At 48.2% G+C, this 21,048-nt stretch overlaps 1 protein-coding gene, 1 long non-coding RNA gene and 1 pseudogene across 3 annotated transcripts in view; 2 read left to right on the forward strand and 1 right to left on the reverse strand.

Moving 5' to 3' along the window:
- The window catches only part of CDRT4 (CMT1A duplicated region transcript 4), a 42,030-nt gene extending 33,730 nt beyond the window's left edge, over positions 1-8,300 (reverse strand). The window contains exon 1 of the mRNA XM_082441492.1: positions 8,254-8,300. Coding sequence (XP_082297618.1) covers positions 8,254-8,278 — 25 coding nt within the window. The 5' untranslated portion in view covers positions 8,279-8,300. The remainder of the gene's footprint in view (positions 1-8,253) is intronic.
- Positions 582-4,224, forward strand: LOC309650287 (DDB1- and CUL4-associated factor 16 pseudogene; annotated as a pseudogene). Its single transcript has one exon. The product of its transcript is annotated as a DDB1- and CUL4-associated factor 16 pseudogene (transcript).
- LOC309650297 lies at positions 6,233-14,489 on the forward strand. Its single transcript, XR_014257511.1, has 3 exons — positions 6,233-7,403; positions 7,515-13,994; positions 14,308-14,489. It is a non-coding gene; the product is annotated as an uncharacterized lncRNA (long non-coding RNA).
- The last annotated feature ends 6,559 nt before the right edge of the window (positions 14,490-21,048 follow it).

The following is a 21,048-nucleotide window of genomic DNA, read 5'->3' on the forward strand; positions in this document are numbered from 1 at the left end:
TGACCCGGCAATTCCACACCCAAGTTCAGAACCGTGTAACATGAAAACACACAGTCAAGAAGATTTATAACTGCATTACTTATAATATACCCAAAAACTGGAAATAAACCAAATATCCATCTAGGGTGAAATGGATAAAATACACAGCAGTGCATTCATTCAATGGAACACTGCATAGCAATGGAAATAAATAAGCTACACCTGTGTGCAACCACACGCCAGAATCTCACAAACAAAATACTGAAAGAAGCCAGGCACCAATGAGTAGTATAAGTATAAGTAGTATAAGTAGTATAAGTCCATTTACATCAAGTTCAAAAAGCAGGCAAAATACATAGGATCCAGCAGTCCCACTCCTGGGCATAAACCTGGAGAAGACTCTAATTCAAAAAGATACGTGCGCCCCAGTGTTTATTGCAGCACTGTTTACAATAGCCAAGACATGGAAGCGACCTAAATGTGCATCGACAGAAGAATGGATAAAAACTATGTGGGGAAAAAAAAAAAAAGACTATGTGGTGTGTGTATATATATATATATATATATATATATATATATATATATATATATATATATATATAATGGAATATTACTCAGCCATAAAAAAGAATGAAATAATGTCCTTTGCAGCAACATGGATGGACCCAGATTATCATACAAAGCGAAGTAAGTCAGAAAGAGAAAGACAAATACCATATGACATCACTTATATGTGGAATCTAAAATATGACACAAATGAACTTATCTACAGAACAGAAACAGACTCACAGACATAGAGAACAGACCTGTGGTTGCCAAGGGGGAGGACGGGGTGGGGAGGGATAGAGTGGGAGGTTGGGATTAGCAGATGCAAACTAGTATATATAGAATGGATAAATAACGAGGTCCTACTGTATAGCACAGGGAACTATATTCAATATCCTGTGATAAACCACAATGGAAAAGAATATGGGGAATGCGAGCCTTGTGGAGGAGTGACTGTTGGAACAGAGCTGGTGGCGCTAGGCTTAGTCAGGTCTTGCGGCTGGGAGTGAGGCAAGGAAGAAGAAAGGATCCTCCTTGGTCTTCTCATTCACAGGTTAAGCCTACCTTTCCAGATAGTCCAACAATTAAGTCACCAGTTTCCAAGGGCATTTGCACTACCTATGGAAAACACTGGATCTGTGCACACCAGACAGATCCTTGACAACTCGTCCCACCATCCCCCTGCACAAAAGTTGCTGCACCAGCAGACAAAGAAGGCGACCACTGAGTTTCTTTTCATTACCAAATAGATATAATATCCCTGCCAACAAAAAAGAGTACACAGTGTCTCTTCATAATTTCACAACCAATTGAGACCATGCTAAGAAAATCAGCTTGCCTAGATGAGGACCCCTTCTCTTCTTGGGTAGCCAGGATTTGAAGGAGAGACTCTGACCTGTGCCACTGGTAAGAGACTAACTTTTACACACTGAACTGGTCCTGAGAACTGAGCTGTCTTCTTTGTGAGTGAAGAATATACAACATAATCTTGAAGAACTGCACAGTGGTGAGAGCCAGAGGCATACTGTGTGTGTGTGTAACAGACTGAGAAACAGACAAATGAATCCTATTGAAAGGATTTCTCATCTTCTGCTTCTGTTTGCCAGTGTTAGTGTTTTACTGGCTTATATGGTTACCTTTTTCTGGTACCTTTTTTTCTATACCATTGTTCTATTCTAATGGGTCCTAGAAATCCCTCTCCTGACCCCTTAACAGAATCAGAAAGTGAGGAAGAAGAAAACGCTAACTACCTAAATGAGAGTTCTGGGGAAGAGTGGGATTCCTCTGAAGAAGAGGACCCTGTGGTGCCCAACCTAACACCTCTTGAGAGTCTCGCCTGGCAGGTTAAGTGCCTTTTAAAATATTCTACGACTTGGAAACCTTTAAATCCTAATTCCTGGTTGTATCATGCTAAACTCTTGGATTCTAGCGCACCCGTCCATATACTTCGAGAGACAGGACTAAGACTCTCCCATTGCTCCCATCGTGTACCCAAACTGGAACCAATTCCTGAATGGCCTCCTCTAGGCTCTTGTGGAGTGCCACCTTTTCAAAAGCCCCTTATGAGTCCCAGCCGGCTTTCTAGAGGTCATGCCACTCTAAATGGAGCACTGCACTTTGCCACCAAACAGTTAAGCCGAACACTGAGTAGAGAGAGCCACTCCCATACCTCAGTACCTAAAACAAATTCCTAATTCACGTGTTTCTGGTTGTTGCTGTGGCTGGTTAACTAAAACAGTTAAGGAAACAACCCGCACTGAACCCATCAACACTACTTCCTCCTACACTGACTTCCAAAAGGCAGTTAACAAACTCCTAACTGCATCACTATAAAGATCCACCCATAGCTCTCGTGTTGCCAGTTGAGAAAGGAATACGGTTCCACAGCCCACAGCTGAGAAACTAACGTCTTCTCAACCAAACTATGCCCTGTCCTGATACGCCAAAATACAATCAAGTACTGAATATAATACCCAAGGGTCCTGTAACTCAACTACAGGAGCTGTTCACTGTGAGCATTCCCTTTGAAAGGCCTAAAATGAGAACTTCAGTAGAGCATTAGTCAAAAGGGACCTTATTACAAGAGATAAGTTGACTATTCTCCACACTCAGTTCTCCCCACAATTTACTCTGCCTATCTGATGGACTTAACTAGATACCTAATTATTAATGGGAAGGAAAAGGAGGCCACTACCCTCTTTGTTACCCAACCTTCAGAACAGCCATTGTGGAAAGTGATAAGTTAGCTACTCCCAGTAACACCTTTCTGAGCATACTTTTCTCTGATATTCATTTCTAGGGAGGTAGTTGAATTAAATTGAATAACTAGATTTAAAAAATGGTGGGAGTATGGATTTATCTCTCAGTTTTTATATTGGTAGACCTACATATGGCAGGCACCTTTTAGGAGTTCCTATGTTGGAGGGAGGGAGTGCAGTAGCGCAGTAGTAGCCTACACTACCCCAGACCTATTATGGGACCTGCAGTTATAGCATAAACATTTTATAGGCTCCCACCAGGCTGTCTCTAGCTAACCTGGCTTATAAAATCATACCTGGGGATTAAACAGACACCTGTTCTGTAGGGAATATATTTCCTGCATCTCAGCATCCAGACCATAGTCAAGAGCAAATAAAACCCATTCCAAAGACCAATGGGAAAAAACTAAGAGAGCATTTATGCTCGTGGATTAAAGTATTTCATCTGTATGATGTTTCCTGGAGCAGTACTTCATGCACTTTCCACGTCCATTGCAAACTTTTCAGGAACACTTCTAACTTTAAAGAATCTTACTACAGAAAATCTCAGCCTGATACAGTCTGAAGTTGAAGAGTTTTTTAGCATCATTTTTAGCTGTAGATTTTTTTTTTTCTGGCTGAATAGAAAGCATATGTATCCTTGTAAATGAGTCTTGCTGTGTTTATTTGGATGAGTCAAAACATAAGAGATCAACATACATAAAATGCATGAGACCAGTAAGTTTTCACACATCTACAGTAAAGAGTGAAACCTTTGTGTGATCCTGGTTAACTGGGCATCTAAAGGGAATCAGAAAACAGATTGTTAAAGATATATCATATATCCTTCCTTATTTTAGTTTTGCTTTTTCCTATTCTCCATAATTAAGTGCTGTATACACTGTGGCATCAAAAAATTGAAGCATTAATGGAATCACAAATTCTATAAATATACAGCGACTTTAAGGAGAGAGAAGAATGTTTATAACCTAATGAGTAGTTTCTGCTGAACCTTAGTGGTCTCCTCTTGAGGAAAAAGGAGGGAATTGTAGTAGGCAGAAAAAAATATTTGTTAATGGAAAATTTGTTACTGAACTGAAACCATATAATGTTAGTGTAACTGAATGTATCAGTAACTGTTCCTTTGTAGATGTCCTATGAAGTTGGTTTTTTAAATGTTACAAAAAGCTGTTTCTTTCTTTCTTTCTTTCTTTCTTTCTTTCTTTCTTTCTTTCTTTCTTTCTTTTCTTTCTTTCTTTCTTTTTTTTAATGGGAAGGTGGGAAGAGGTAGAGGGGTCTAAAAATTAAAATATGTTGATGGTTATGTAACCATAATATGTTCCTTTGTGTGTGTGTGTGTGTGTGTGTGTCAAAGTGCCTTGTTCATGAACACATTTTTGCTGTTCATTCCCAAAGGAAGCCTTTCCCCAGCTTCCCAGCTGAATAAACCAACAGCTTTGTACATGCAAAAAAAAAAAAGAAAAAAGAGAAGAATATGAAAAAGAATGTCTATATGTGTATAACTGAATCACTTTGCTGTACAGCAGAAATTAACACAACATTGTAAATGAACCATACTTCAATTAAAAAACAAAAAGCAGGCAAAATAGCGTTTAGGAATACATTTCCTCAGCGTAGAGCACGGGTATAACTGATCAGCATAAATTCAAGAGAGCAGTTACGTCCAAGGATTAAAGAAGAGGGAAGTGATGGGGGGGGCTGCAGGGGAGCTCCTGGGGGTAGCGCTGTCCTACTTCCTGACGTGGGTGGCTGTCGCCAGGCGTCCACTTTTGAAAAATCACAAAGGTATAAAATGTATGCCTCAGTGCACGTGATGTATTGATATATCTCAATTTTTAAAAAATCCTTTAAAGATATAAGGATGGCAGGGCTAGAAAAAGGAGTAGGGAGGGGGGGCAGGACTGGAGCAAAGGTTGGAAGGGAAAGGGGAAGCGGAGGATCGTGGAGACTAAGTGGGTGTCACCCACAACCCCGCCGCTGGTGGTAGCGCCACCAGTCTGGGGTGGGTCTGGATGTGGGGGAGGGAGTCTCTTTAGCATCAGGGAGACTTGGGAAGAAGGGTGTGGGAAGAAGAAAAAAAGGATCAGGTGTGGTGGAAAAGCCAGAGGGCCATGGGGTCGGGGAGGGTCAGGGTCTCGGTGAGCTGGGGTGGCTGGAGAAGAAAACGCAGAGCCTGGAGACGTCCTGTAGACAGCCTCCCGCTCAGAGAAGCCCTGGCCACCAGCCAGTGACTTTTAGGCTGTAATTAGCTAATTGAGTCTTGTCTCTCCACAGCCAAAACTAAGTATCAAAAACCAGAACAAAGTCATTCTTTCCCATGTTCCTAAAAACCTTGAGAATTACAATGGTGAAATAAACATTTATGCTAGAAATAAACAATGAAAATTGAAAATCAAAGTGGGCCAAGTATTTGCCAGGCAGCCGGCCTGACCTGCTACACATTCCTGATGTCTGGTTTCTACCACGTGCTCCCCGCAACTTGGCAACCCGTCCTTCCTTTCTCCTTGATTTCCCGGCACATTCCCCACAGCGCCAAGCCCTGTGAGCTCTGGGTTCGGCTCCCCATTTTCTCTCTCAGCAGCCCACTCCCCACCACGCATTTACCAGGGGCCACGAGGCACGACAGTGGCCCGATCCAACTGGAAATGCCGTGTCATCAGCACCCTCCTGTCTCCCCGCACGTCTGTCTGCCCTGTCACCAGAAATGTGGTGTCCTGAGGAAAACAGGGACTGGGGACGTCGCCTGAGGTCCTGGGGAAGAAACAGGGGCCAGTAGCTGGTGGGAAAATCTGAAGTGGCACACAGGCTGGCTGAGGTTTGAACAGTGAAGGACCAACTCAGGAGCAGGCAAAGCAATATTAGAAGATCAAGCAGGCAACAGAGCCAGAGGTCAGAGGGGGACCAGGGACCAGGAACCCAATGCTGCAGAGGTGTCCAGAGCTTGAACACTGGAGTCAGATGGCGCTGGGCTCCAGTCCTGGTTCTGTCATTTACCAGCTGTGTAACTTTGGGCAAGTTACCAACCTCTCTTGGCCTCATTTTTCTCTAGTGAAGTGAGGATGTGGATGGGCATGGGGATGGGGATGTGGATGGGGATGGAGACAGGGATGGGCATGGGGTGGGGTGGGGGAGGGGGACAGAGGTGAGGATGGGGGTGGGGATGGAGGTGGGGACGGGGTGGGGTGAGGGAGGGGGACAGAGGTGAGGATGGGGGTGGGGATGGAGGCGGGGATGGGGTGGCATGGGGGAGGGGGACAGAGGTGAGGATGGGGGTGGGGATGGAGAGGGGGAGGGGGAGGGGTGGGGATGGAGGTGGGGATGGAGAGGGGGAGGGGTAGGGGTGGGGATGGAGGTGGGGGGAGGGGAGGGGTGGGGATGGAGAGGGGGAGGGGGAGGAGGAGGGGAGGGGTGGGGATCTACATGCCAGGCAAGCCTTCAGGTGTGAGAGGCTGATACATCTTTGTCGCATGAGATGCTGAGCGTGTTAAAGGCAGGGAGCAGCTCCTGGCCTGGGCTTGGTGTCTGGCACCTTCTACCTGCCCCTTTTGCTGGTGAGAGCTCATTCCCGACAGCACCAGCATAGCTGCTGGGTGTGTGAGCAATCTGGGTGCTTGGTGACCAGCCCGGGACGGAGAGCAGCTGTGCTGACGTCCACTTTCCACGTTCCGTCCCCTCCGCACGCCCCGCCCATTGGCCCCACTCCTTGCTCTCATCACCAGCATTTTCCAAATGTCCCTCCCTTTCTGCTTTCAAACATCCCCAAGTCTCCCCTCCCCTAGAAAATTCTTCTCTTGACCCCAAGCTTCCCTGACTTCTATTTTCCTCCTTTTCTCTGCCAAAACTCCCCAGGGAGCAGCCTGTACCAGCTGCCACGCCTTCCTCACTCCCCAAGGCCCAGCAGCCTGGCGCCCACTGACAGCCTCCGGGCGGGAAGGACAGAAGTCACAGCCTCAGAGGGGCTCGAAAGTGGGAGGGTGGGCACACACCCATACAGGGATGCACACACAGGCACACACACATACACATGCACACACAGGCACACACACAGAAACACAGACGTACACACACAAACACACGCATACACATACACACACAAGCGCATAGAGGCACACAGAAATACACACACAGACACAAATACATATACACAGGCACAAAGACACACACATACACAAACACAAAGAAACACACACACAAACACATAAACACACAGGCACATACACAGACACATATACTCACAGTCACACACACACTAACCCATTCCAATACGACAGCCGAGGGCCCGCACTCTGGCCAGAGAGAGGAGGAGGGACCCCCGGGGCTGTCTCTTGCTCAGCCTGAAGGCTCCAGACCCCTCATGGAAGCACCAAGAGGGCAAAGAGAGGCCGCTGGAATCGCCGTCCTGCGGGCAGACTCAGGCCATATGGGCCTGACTGTCCACAACTGGGGAGGAAGCATCTTTATACCCTGCACAAGTCCCAGCTGTGAGCGCTCAGAAGACACCCCTGAAATAATGTCAGCTGAAAAGGAGGGAGCGAAGTGCTGGTGGAGGCCTGGAGGAAGACCGTGACCTTGGGACCCAGAGGGTCAAGCGTGCAGGACCAGCTCCCTGACCCCAGGCTGGTCAGTGACCATCTCCCAGACACGGGGCAGAATCTGAACTGAACCCCGGGCTCTGGCTCCCTGCGTTCTTGCCCCTCACCTTCCTGCTTCTCTCTCACCAACTCCACGCAGCTCAAGAAGAGCAGAACCAGAGCTGCCGGCATAGAGACAGTGGCCCAGCCCCCCCTCTCCAGTGGAAAGGAGTCCTCTCTCCCCTTCCCCTCGCCCGTCTACACTGTGGCCTCACTGATCACAAGGTTTACAGATTGTTGTGCTTATTTACTGACGCTTCTTCCTCAGGTTCTTAATTATTTTTAAATAAGCAACTGGAATATTCATCATCATTTTTTAAAAACCTACTGTCCGTGTGGCTGTAACAACCTCCTTCCCTATGGGTTCCTACAGGTTCTTAACCGAGAGAGTTAAGGAGATGCTTTCCCAGTCCTGGCCGAGCATCTCCTGGGTCCTGAGCTCCGGAGGGAACGTGATAGGAGCCCCGCCCCACACCGCCAGCGAGGAAACGTGGGTATGTTTTGTGTGTTTGTTTTGGTTTGTTTTGCTGTTCGAGTAGACTTGTCGCCTTGACTGCACTGTGGAGTCACCTGACCATTTTTAAAAGCATGCCCGAGTCCTCTGCAAAGTTAATCAGACTCCGGACCTCAGTAGGGTTACAGAGTCCGGGGGTGGCGGGCAGAGCGCGACCAGACAACCGGGAAGGAACGCGGAGGCTCCAGGAAGGCTCCTGCTGTGAAGGGCTCGGCCTCGGCCGGTTGGGTCTGTGCTTTTTTCACGTTCATCCCTGACTCTCCTCTCCGGGACACCTGGTGTTCCAAGGTGTGAGATAGGACCCACACACACACCCGACTGTTACCTGAGAGGCTTCTGCGGTTCCCCATACTTCCTTCAGGATCCTGGTGGTTCTCCTGCCCAGGGCTTATTTCTCCCCCGCAAGCGTTCCCCGGTCCTGGATCCCACTTCCCCCCTCAGTCCTCTATTTGCTGCCGCCAGCCATCGTCTCTCTGCTGCCCCCAGGTGGTCCAGGGGCCTGGAATCAGAGTAAATGGGGCATTGTGACATCAGCACTTGCCATGCTCCCCGCCCTGAAGTCTTCTGCCCTCTTCTCTTCTTCCCCAGGGAGCTCAGCCGGCTCCAGGGTTAGCCCAGGTACCGTGTGCACGACCTCACTTGGGTCTCTGCCCCCAGAGGAGCAAATACAAACCCTTACTCTGCGCCAGGCCCAGCCAGATGGAGAGCAGTGGTCGCCTGCCTCCGTGTGGTCACCTGGAAGGTCTATTGAGACTCGGCTTGCCGGGTACCACCCCAGAGTTTCTGATTCAGTAGATCTGGGGTGAGGCCCAAGAATTCGCCTCTCCAACAAGCTCCTTTCAGCGGAAATAAGCCTATTTCTTTGGAAATAAGATGCTCTTTGGATGAACAGCAGAGAATTGCTGCCACCAGAAGCTGATGGGAATCAGCCCGTCTCCTCCACTCCAGTGACATGTCCATGTTTCTGTAAGGAATGTTCAACTTGTAAATTCCAACCTCACCTGAGACCCCAACTCTGGAAAATTCCCCACAATTCCAGGAGGACCCGGCACAGAGCAGTGTAACTGTGGGTGTCAGCTTGGGACCTATCCGAGAGCCGGGCTGGATTTCTCTGCTGCAGAGTCACCACGCCCCAGGTAGTCCCTCCCAAATGCCTCTCCCAGTGTCCACTCTTCTCCATCCCCCCACGGCTCTGTCCCTGCCTGCAACCTGCCCAGCCAGGAATCCAGCATCCTCTGGCCTCTCTGCACCCAAGCAAGCGCTTCATCCCCCTCACGATGGTCAGCAATGTCCCGTTGTCTCCAGGGTTCTCTGGCGCGTGCTGGGGAAAGCCCAGGACCAGGCGGCAGACGTGTCCCTCTGTGTCACCGCATCATCGCTTAGTGGCAGGAAAACGCACAGCCAAGTGTTCTGCGGCACAGACCCACGTTTCCTCCTGCCCACGAGCCAAAGCCTGGTTGCTCTCCTTCTCCAAAAGCCTTCCTCTATCCGTCCTCTCTCCAGATTCTAGTTCGTCACGTCCCGTCCCTCTCCCTGGGCATCCTTCCCCCCGCGAGGACCCTGAGTCAGTGGGGCCTGCCTGTCACCTCTCCTCGGGCACCATGAAGGGCATTAATAAGAGGTGGAACCTGCAGGGCCTGGCTGTGCGGGCACACTGCAGGGTCTGCACAGGCGAGGAAGGAGATGAGCTCTCAGAAGCTCCACCCTCTCTCCTGGTGGGTCTAGGGAGACCGTGGACACCTTCGTGTGCAAAGGCCAGGGGCAGCGGTAGGTTTGCCGTATTGGGGGTGGCAGGTGACCACGGTTTCACGAGAACCTCCAAAGACGCAACCCGTAAAGCCTTCCACAGCTTGAAGTGGCTCTCTGAGCTCCTCACAGGCCTAGCGCTGCACGTGACAGGGACCAGGGCCCAGCTGGGAGCCAGGCCCCTGGACCGACCAGTTAAAGAGCCTTTGGGGAGTGACATCAGCCCCGCCACCTGCCAGCACACAGGGGAGGCCGTGAGGCTAACCACACCCGCGTCTATGTCGTTCATGGCGAGGCTCCAAGTCTCACAAAGAAAATCCACGGCCCGAGTTATTTTCCTCCTACAGGGCCTGCCGGGCCTTTGATTGTCGGCTTTGGAGAGGTGCATTTTTCCCTCCTCTGTGGGCAGCAAATTCCCCGAGAGTCAGCACGCTGTGCCTCTGGGCTTATCCCCCCACTGCAGTCACCGCAGAGGGACCGGCCGAGGCAGTGTGCTGGGCGAGCCCTGGGCCTCCCGGTGCCAACCAGCCCAGACGCCCCAGGGCTTCCAGGGTCCCTGGTGAACCCGAGCGGCCTCAGCAGGTGCTGAGCCCAGCCCTTCCCTTCACTGAGGGCACAATGAGTTAGGGCACCCGGGGGTCAGGAGCTGGCTTCGGGTCACCCGTGCACGCCCCCCGTGCCAGGGACTGTCCTCAACTTCCCACACACTCACCGATCGGACATTCAAAACCTCCTCCACGGCCTCACAGGTAGGTTCCACTACTTTAACTTGACAAGTGAAGACGCTGAGCCACAGAGACAGTGAGTGAGTTTTCCGTGGACACACACTCTGTAAGTATGAGAACAGATTCCAGAACACACGCCACCGAGAAGGGGAAGCCCAGGCAACTACCTGCATCAATTCATCGCGAGGCCCCACTCGAAATCCATGGGGGGACTGCCCGGACCCCTAGCTCCCACCTCTCCTGCAGGCCCGCCTCTTTCCCATCCCCCTTCCCAAATCACTGGCTAAACAGACTCAGGCATGTCTCTTTGACACTTGACTTTCTATGAAAAATGAGAAGAAAATCAGTGCTTTGGGTCAGAAGTTGATCAAACCTCTCTCTGGGTCCTCAAGTCGCCTTCCAGGTGCTAAACACCAGCACACGTCACCCCTCCCTATGAGGGTCCCCCATGGCCCTGCACCTCCACTTGAGTTCAAGTCAAAGATGGACATACGATCCCAGCAGGTGGTCCACTGCCTGGCCTCTGACCTGTGGCCTGGCCTGGAACAAAGAGAGGACCTGGGCCAACCCAGTTGTCTCGGGAACGCCAAGAGGAGGGAAAGAAAGGCCTGGCACTAACAGCTGGAGCCCAGCTGAAAGGACGCCCTGAGGAGCACGAGGCCGTGAGGGGTCACGGCAAAGCCAAACAAGGCCTGTGGGCTGCGATCGGGCCATCCACCCCTTAAGTCTCTTCTATTGTACAGGTTTGTACAATAAAAACTTTGGTTCCTTGTGTGTAGAAGGAACTGAGGTTCCCTCGGTCTGGATTGTGCTGATTCCATCCCCACGGTGTCCTTGGCCTATATGTTCCTCTGTCCCCTATGAACCGGCTGTAAGATCGAGAGCCTTGACCGGGTCCAGTGTTGCTTTTCCAGAATCGGTGTTGTAAATATCAGCAGTCTACTCGGTTGCGTCTCCTTTTGTGATGTTAGCAGCTGTGGATGATCCGTGACGAGAAAAGTGACTTCATGGCAGTTTCACCGGGTAATCTTCTAATTCTATCATTCCTTCTTCAGTTTTCATCCACAACTCTTCCATAAGGAGACACTTCTCGCCAACTCCTTGGCTACACTGAGGCGCAGTTCATGGGAAAAGCAGGACAAATCCTGGATTGTTTCCCCTTATCAGTTTTCTTTTCTTTTTTGGCCGTGCCAAAAGGCTTGTGGGACCTTAGTTCCCTGACCAGGGATCGAACCCACGCCCCCTGCAATGAAAGCACCGAGTCCTAACCACTGGGACTGCCAGGGAAGTCCCTATCAGTTTTCAAAATAATAACCTGGGTGCTTTGCATGCCCCCAAAGTGACTAGAGTTACTGGGTTTTGTAATGAATTCACGGGTTTAAATATATTTGAATTGTTTCAATCCATTACAGCTCTTATTCTTAGGGATGTTCAAGTATCCCTCCTCTAGCCAGTCAGAACCTTTTCACGCTGGTTCCTGAGTCCTTTTGACGTGACCCTCGAGGTCTTTGATAGCTTCCTTGCTATTTTTACAACAAGCTGCTCCAGGCTCATCTACAACATGAGATAAGCAGTTTCCCTAAGGAGCCCTCTTCCTCTGATGGGGATTGGTTGTCAGAGGCTGCGTGGAGACTCGCTCCCACTGCTGTCTGTGGACCAGTCCTCACCCCTCCAGATGTTCTATGCAGGACCTTCCCGCAAAGCCCCGAGACCTGCAGACCCCATAACATAGCACCCCAAGGTAGATTTCCAGAGATCCAGTGCTGTGCGAAAAACCATGCTTATTTCACTTTAAGCTCTTCTGGGTCTGGAATTCAGGAAGGACTTGGCTGGGCAGTCCATCTCTGATCCACGTGGCATCAGCCAGGGCAGCTGGACTGGAGAATCCATTTCCAAGACGACTTCTTTATTACACGCTGGCATCTGATGCTCCTTGGTCTCTCTCTCTCTCCCCCCACCATGGTGCCCCATCCTCCAGGCCTCTCCATGTGGTCTGGGCCCCTCAGCAGCAGGGTGGCCTCAGGGTGGCCACACCTCTCACGTGGAGGAAAGAAGTGGAAACCTCAAGGCCACTTAAGGGCTGCTACTGGAACCAGCAAGGCATCACTTCTTCCATAGTCTATTGGTCAAGGGGGTCACAGCACTTAGCCAGGCTCAGCGGGGGGGGCCAAAACAAACCACATCTTCTGATGGAGTGACAAGAACAAGTTGCAGAAGAGCATGTGAGGTAGGGGTGACCGTCTTCAGAAAATTAAGTCTGCCAGAGTAACTACTTCACAACCCTGGGAATCATGCACACGTTCCCTTGACTCATTCACGCATCCACCCAACAAATAATCTCTGAGTGAGGCCAATAACTCTTGCTAAGGACTTTATACAGAATTTCTGAGAAAATGAAAAAGGTTCGGAAACAATTTCAATTTTTTAAATTGACTTTCCCCTTTAAGTCCCAGCTTTTTTCTCTTAAATCTCATAAAAAGAAAACCTTGCCTATCTTGGGCCAGCTCCAGTGTCACCTCCTCTAGGAAGCCTTCCTTGATCTCCCTTCAGGCATACTGTTAGCCCTCAAGCACCCTGTTCACAAACCAGTGCAATGCTTATATCTGATCTGTATCTGAGTTCACATCCACCACAAATAAAGACTACATTTCCCAACCACTTTTGCAACTAGATGGCCATAAGACTACGTTCTGGCCCGAAAAATGTAAGTGGAAGTGGTATGTGCAACTTTCCAGAGAGGTCCCTAAAGAGAGGGACTGTACCTTTATCCTTTCTTTTCCTTCTTCCTGCTGCCTGGAATGCAGTCCTGATGGCTGGAGCTACAGCAACCATTTTATACCATATGATGACTTTGGGAACAGAAGCCACATACAACAGAACAAGATAAAGAGCTCAAGTTCTTGACACTGTGGAGGGCCACGCTCACACTGGACTTCCTACACCCAGGTTTTTACATGAGACTGAAATGAACTACTATCTGGTTTAAGCCACTATTGGGATTTTCTGCCACTCACAGTTGAACCTGATCCTAGCTGATATGACACATCTCAAGTGGGGGAAAAAGGCAAAAATGTCATGTGATGCCTTCTTCACTGAACTATGTGCTCCTTGAATTCAGGGTTTGTGTCCCTGTCGCGCTCACGTCTCCAGAGCCCACATGGGTGTATAGTAGGTGCTTGATAAAAATTTTCTAAATTAAAGACAAGCATACAGCGCTTTAACATATCAAGACACATAGAAATGAATTATATGAGCTTCTAACAGACACAGACAGAACTTGCAGCTATTGGTGGGAAATACTAATTCTACTAACAGCCCAGGCAGGAGAACGAGTACCTCAAATAGTAACAAAATGGCCTACAACAATGCATCTGGGGACATTGTTTATAATGTCAAGAGTCTGGAAACAACCTAAATGCTGATTGAGGGGGCGTGGATTAAAATATGGAACATCCCCATAATGGAAATTCTATGTCTCTATTTAAATGAATGAGGCAAATCTATATGTGCAATGATCACAGTAAGTATTTAAGTAAAAATGGCAAATACTATCACCCTAAGGGAAACCAAAGAAAGTAGGTTAAAAATGAAAAAGGTGGGGCTTCCCTGGTGGCCCAGTGGTTAAGAATCTGCCTGCCGATGCAGGGAACACAGGTTCGAGCCCTGGTCTGGGAAGACCCCACGTGCCGCGGAGCAACTGGGCCCGTGAGCCACAACTACTGAGCCTGCGCGTCTGGAGCCTGTGCTCCGCAACGGGAGAGGCCGCGATAGTGAGAGGCTCACGCACCGCGATGAAGAGTGGCCCCCGCTCGCCACAATTGGGGAAAGCCCTCGCACAGAAACGAAGACCCAACGCAGCCAAAAATAAATAAATAAATAAATTTATTAAAAAAAAAAAAATGAAAAAGGTGGGCAAAAGTGGATAACCGCTGAAGCTGGGTGATGGGTATGTGAGGGGTCACTGTATTTGCCTCTCTAACTGAAGTGTACATTTGAGAAAATCCTGCAATAAAAGTGAAAACAGAAACAAAACCATGTGGTTCTGAGCCTTGTTTTTGTTTTCACAATTGCTTAAAAATATGTTCAAAAGGCTCCCTAAAGGGGAGAAGGGGGATGAATACACACATAAGTGCTTGAATATGCACAGAAGACTTGTCTCTGGCATGCCGCAAAACTCCGAAACTCCAGCTGCAACTGAGGAGGGGAAGATGGGAGACGGGAAACTTACTCTTCATTCTGTCGTTTGTTTCACCATTCGCCTGCGCAGCTCTGTCACTGTAGACAAACTCATTGTAAAAGGAAGCATGGGGAAGAGCGTCACTAATCACCGGTAGGGTTGTAGGCCTGGAGGCAAGGACATAAGAAATCCCCATCTCCCCACCGGCCCCCTTTTGCTCCCTGTCTGGCTAATTCAGAAACAACCTTTAAGTTCCAGGTCAAAGGCCATCTCCCACGGTGGGGACCAGAACCTAGGGGCCTTGATGAACAGGCTGGAAACAGAAATGCCCCCCAAAAATGAGCTTAGTTCACTAAGGAGTGATGGGGATGACGGCCTGCCTAAAGATGTTGAATTTGAAAATCGTTAAAACACAACAGCGGGGCTTCCCTGGTGGCGCAGTGGTTAAGAATCCGCCTGCCAATGCAGGGGACACGGGTTTGAGCCCTGGTCCGGGAAGATCCCACACGCCGCACAGCAACTAAGCCCATGCGCCACAACTACTGAGCCTGCGAGCCACAACTACTGAGCCCGTGTGCCACAACTACCGAAGCCCGCGCACCTAGAGCCCATGCTCTGCAATGAGAAGCCACCGCCATGAGAAGCCCTCGAACTGCAATGAAGAGTAGCCCCCGCTCGCCACAACTAGAGAAAGCCCAAGCGCAGCAACGAAGACCCAACACAGCCAAAAATAAATAAATAAATAAATTTAAATCAACTGTACTTCAATAAAAATGAAAAAAACAAAAAAGACAGCAAACAGCAGAGAGAGAGCCTTAGACACCTAGCCGTGTATACACAGCACATTCTGACCACTTCTGATGCCCCACGTCATCTGGGTTGACTGTTACTCTGTGCATCACAACTCCCAGCTTGGAATGTGTTATCATGTCAGAGCACAAGACGTATTCTACCCAGTCAGCCTTCACCTTTCAACTCAAGAAAGAATGCTGCGATACAGTGATCCAGGCCCAGGCAAGCCCGCAGGAATTTCTTTTATCTCTGGAACACTTTATGCAATTTATTTCTCAAGACATCCAGACACCTAATTCCATCTTTCATTGGCGACTATTAATAGGAGTTCACGCTGCTCCCAGATGGCACTCTGGAGCTACAGGGGGTGCTGGTGGAGGGGGCGGGAGGAGAGACGGGGAGAGAGCAGAGTCCGCAGCAGGAGCCCGGCAGCCCTGAGAGGAAGGGGCTCTGGCCAACCTGACCTCGGCTGTGGACCCTGACTGACCCATCAAATGCAGACACCCACCATTCAACAGCCCCCAGAACCAAGCAGGAGGAGGGATTCAAACGCCTCATAAGGGGTTGGGGGCACGAAACCAAAATCTTTTTTTTCAATTTTTAAAATAAATAAATAAATTTATTTATTTATTTATTCATTTATTTATTTATTTATTTATGTATTTGGCTGCGTTGGGTCTTCATTGCGGTGAGCAGGGGCTACTCTTCGTTAACGGTGCACAGGCTTCTCATTGCGGTGGCTTCTCTTGTTGCAGAGCATGAGCTCTGGGCGCTCAGGCTTCAGTAGTTGTGGCACACGGGCTCAGTAGTTGTGGCTCACGGGCTTAGTTGCTCCATGGCATGTGGGATCTTCCCGGACCAGGGCTCGAACCTGTGTCCCCTGCATTGGCAGGCAGATTCTTAACCACTGCGCCACCAAGGAAGTCCCACGAAAGCAAAATCTTGCCCCGTAGGAACCAAACAGAACCTCTGGGGGACTTATTTCCCTCTGAGCCAAGTCAGTGGGGCCAGTGTGAAGCTCCGGAATGCTCCACATTCCCAGCTCCATCAAGCATGTTCACACTGTGCCCTCCACCTGGAAAGCCCTCTTCTTCTCAACTTTGCACAACTCTGTTCACCCTTCAAGGCTCACTTCACCTCTGTGAGGCCTCTGATCCCACCAGTCAAAGCCCCTCACTCCCACCTGGAGCTCCCCCAACACGCCACTCATACGTGTCTCACTGTAACAGCATTGCTTCTTCACATGTGTGTTTACCCCAGTGGGTCAATGGCTTCTTTTTTTGTTTTTGTTTTGGCCATTAGGTATTCATTGGTATATTTGGTCTTAGCAATTCCCTCCTAATAGTTTCAGAAGTGTGTAAATAAAAATAAATTACACAAAAACAAAAAAATCTAAAGGCATGAGAACAATATTGTAAATAGTGTCAAAGTGTTTACAACACAATAATATATATTATAGAGCTTAATTTTGTCTTTAGTTTTTTAAAATTAACTTTTATTGGAGTATAGCTGCTTTACAATGTTGCACAGGGAACTCTATTCAATGCTCTGTGGTGACCTAAATGGGAAGGAAATCCAAAAAAGAGGGGATATACGTATACATATAGCTGATTCACTTTGCTCTCCAGCAGAAACTATCAATGGCTTCTTAACGGTAGCAATCGTGTTTTTAGTTACCATTCCATCCGAGGCATAAAGGGCTGGCGATGTGCCTGGCACACCTCCTGCTGTACATTATTGAGCTACTGTTTTTTAGAAATCCCATGATTAATTTGAGATACTACAACTGTACTGCACCGGGCTTTCAGTCTATTGAAAAGCATTATCTTTTTTAAGACTTTATTTTTTTAGAGCAGTTTCCAGTTTAAACAAACCTGAGAGGGTGGTACAGATCTCCCATTTCCCCCTGCCTCCACACGTGCATAGCTCCCCTATTATCAGTATCACTCTCCAGAGTGCTACATTTTCTGCCGAGGATGAACTACACTGACACAGCATAATCCCCCAAAGTCCAGAGTTTACCTTAAGGCTCACTCTTGATGATGTGCATTCCATGGGTTTGGACAAGTATATAAATGACCTATGTCCATCATTATAGTACCATCCAGAGCGTTTTCACTGCCCTAAAAATCCTCTGTGCTCTGCATATTCATCTCACTCTCCAAGCCCCTGGCAACCATTGATCTTTTTATTGTCGCCATAATTTTGCCTTTTCCAGAATGTCATGTAGTTGGAATCACACAGTATGAAGCTTTCTCAGATTGGCTTCTTTCACTTAGTCATATGCTTTTAAAGTTCCTCCATGTATTTTCATGACGTCATAGCTCATTTCTTTTTAGCACTGAATAGTATTCTATTGTCTGGATGGACCACAGTTTATCCGTTCACCTACTGAAGAACATCTTGGTAGCTTCCAAGTTTTAGCAATTATGAATAAAGGTGTTGTAAACACCTGTGTGCAGGTTTTCGTGTGGACATAGTTTCAGTTCATCTGGATAAATACCAAGGAGCACAATTGCTGGATCATATAGTAAAAGTATGTTTCATTCTGTAAGAAACTGCCAAAATGTCTTCCAAAGAGCCTGCACCGTTTTGCGTTCCCACCAGCAACGAAGGAGAGTTCCTGTTGCTCCACGTCCTCTCCAGCATTTGATGTCATCTGCGTTCTGGATTTTGGCCATTCTAATAGGTGTGTCGTGGTATCTCATTGTTGTGTTCATTTGCAATTCCCTGATGACATACGATGTGGAGCATAAAATTATTACTTTTTCAAATTAAGCATCAAAAATATCACAGTGAATCTGGAAACTTGTTTTCTCATTTCTGCTTTTTACAAGTCCAGGAACTCTGAAGTGGCCTGTGGCTCTCTTGACCTCCAAGAGACCCTGTGCATACATCAAAGTCCATACAGAAGGTATTCAGGAGATAACTGCTGATCAATTGCTACTTTATCGCAAACTTCCTTTGAGATGGACCAAAGCCAGAGACGGTAGTTTTTCCATAGGAAGACAAACGTGATACTTCTCGATTTGCTTTATGGAACTTGATTTGCTTCACGAAACTGAAACATTAAGCGTGTAAGGCTCTCAGCTGCAAGAGATGCGCTCTGGGCTGAATTGCGTCCCCCCAAAAAGATGTTGAAGTTCTAATCCCTAGGACCTGTATGTGTGACTTTATTTGCAAATAAGGTCTGTATAGAGGTAATCAAGTTAAAATTAGGTCATTAGGGTGGGCCCTAATCCAAAATGCCTGGATTTCTAAGCCATCCAGTTTGAGGTACTTTGTTAAGACAGCTCTAGGAAACTTATAAAGATGGACACTAGCTGAAGCAGAAAAAGCAATGTCATCAGAACTTGGTGTTTCTCAGTTTCTCTAAGCTCTGCTTTCCTCAGTCTGGGCTCCACTCCCAGGCAAGCTGTCACGACATGATGGGCCCCAAGAGCAACAGATATACAGCCTTCCGTCTTCAAGTCCTCTGCGGGGAGAGCTTCTCTGCCCAGGAAATGCAACAGAAGACCTGGGATCCAGTCTTAGTGACTTGAATCTTGAGGGTGAGATTAGCCTGCTCTCACACCCCAAGGTCTGAGAGTGGGCGGAGGATTTTTCTTCATGGAAAACCAGGGTTCTCATCCCAAGAGTGGGGGAAAAAGATGCTGAATGTTAGGCAGGTAAAACATAGGAAGGTCTCTGGAACACATTTGAACACAAAGGATTCATGCATCCATATTCAGTCAGCAAGTCTTTCTTGAGTGCACGGCATGATTGTAGGTCACTGGTCTCCTACATCAGTGGGCAAAGTGGACAAAGACCCCGGCCCTCCTGGAGCTTACAGTCTCGTAGGAGGAAGAGTAAGTCGCTGAAGGCCAAGGAAATCACTGTGGCAGATTCGGTGCTGGTCATCCTGTGGGCTCTGAGTGTTTACTGAACGAATAAATGAACAGCAGTGAGAACAAGTGACTCTGCCTAGTGAATCCCCGCTGCGTCTGAAGCCCACAGAGACGGGTTATGGGATTTCCACACGCCACGTGGGATGGGACTTCAGTACAGAGAGAGACGGGTGGACCTCTGAGCCCCAGGGAGGTGATAATAAATAACTTCACCCAAACTGGAGAACCCAATGCCCGGTGATGTGACATTCTGTGGCAGACACACGGAAACGTGATAAAAGTGGACACACACACAGAAAAGCCTGTTACAATGGTCCTTTTATGGAGTGAAAACCGGATGTCACCGTAACACTGTTTTTCTGTTCTTTCAGGGAGGAACGTTTGCCAGGCCGGCCCAGGGTGAAGAGAACTGTGCTTCTTCTAAGGGGAAAAAAGAAGAGCATGAAGTCACCCTATTTGGCAATCAGGATTCTTCAACATCCAAACATGTTTAAATCCAAAACGCTCCCTCCCGAATGAGGTCACAGACGGAGCGAGAACTTGCAGCTCAGTCGGTGAGCTTTCAGAAAAAGCAGAATTCTAAAATGACGGCCCCAACACATGCAGCTCCCTCTGAAATTCTGAATCATTCAAACAGGTTCTGCTCTCCGAGCGAAGGACACAGTCTCTTTGTTTGCTTTAAACCAAGGGCAGAGGTGGTGCCACTGGCAAAGGCTTTAGTGGAAATTCACCACCTTGCAAGTCATCAGTGGCGTTTTACTCATTTCTGTATTTGCTCATCAGGAGATTTTTCTGAGCACTGTACTCAAGCACGATCAGCAAATCTGGACTCAGTGCTGCCCCGATGGAGCTTAGGGCCTCTCCTGACTTACACGTTGTACGAGCCTACAGGCTCCCATCGATCCATCACAAGTAAACATACAATGTCAAGTTGCAGGGAGCACATATGTGGAGATTTGACCCAATCAAAGGGGTCAGAGGAGACTTCTCTGAGGAAGTGATAACTCAACTGAAATTTAAAGGATGGAGCAGACGATACGTGATGACGAGAAAGGAGGAGCCATCATTCCAGAAAAAGGAACAAAACGTACAAAGGTTAGTAGTGAAAATGAGGGACCCTCAATCTGCCTGAAATACACATGGGGGTGCGGTGGGAAATGAGCCTGGAAAAGCTGGGGGGAGCAGATGTTGAAGAGAAGCCACACGAAGAAGCTTTGTCTTCATCCTGAGAGTGACGGGAAGGCATCCAGGAGCGAGTGATACGCTCAGATTTGTGTTTTGAAACTGTGGTGGACACAACATGGGAAAGAATGGATGGGTCAGGGTGGAAGCAGGTAGAGCTTGCAGCGGATCCTGGAGTCACCCACGCGAGGCTGATGAACTCGGATGGCGGTGGGAGGAGAGGAAGGGAAGAGGACGAATTCGGAATTGTTTATGAGCTCAAAGCAGCAGATCTTGCTGATTAGACTGGATGCAGAATTGAGTGTGAGAAGGCGTCAAGGTCAGCTCCTGGATTTCTGGCTCACATAATTGGATGGTTGGTGGAGCCATTCATTGAGATAGGGCTGGAAGAGGAGCGGGGATGAAGAAGTTAGTTGCCGAGTTTGTTGTTATTGTTTTAATTAATAGACTTTACTTTTTACAGTAGTTTTAGTTTTACAGAAAAATTGAGAAGTACAGAGTTCCCATACAGTCCCTCACCCACTTTCCCATTACCAACACCCTGCACTAGTATGACGCATTTGTTACAAATGATGAATCAGTATTGAAACATGATTATTAACTAAGGTCCG

Source organism: Balaenoptera physalus (assembly GCF_965194825.1).
Source record: "Balaenoptera physalus genome assembly, chromosome: 20".
Classification (NCBI taxonomy): Eukaryota; Metazoa; Chordata; class Mammalia; order Artiodactyla; family Balaenopteridae; genus Balaenoptera; species Balaenoptera physalus.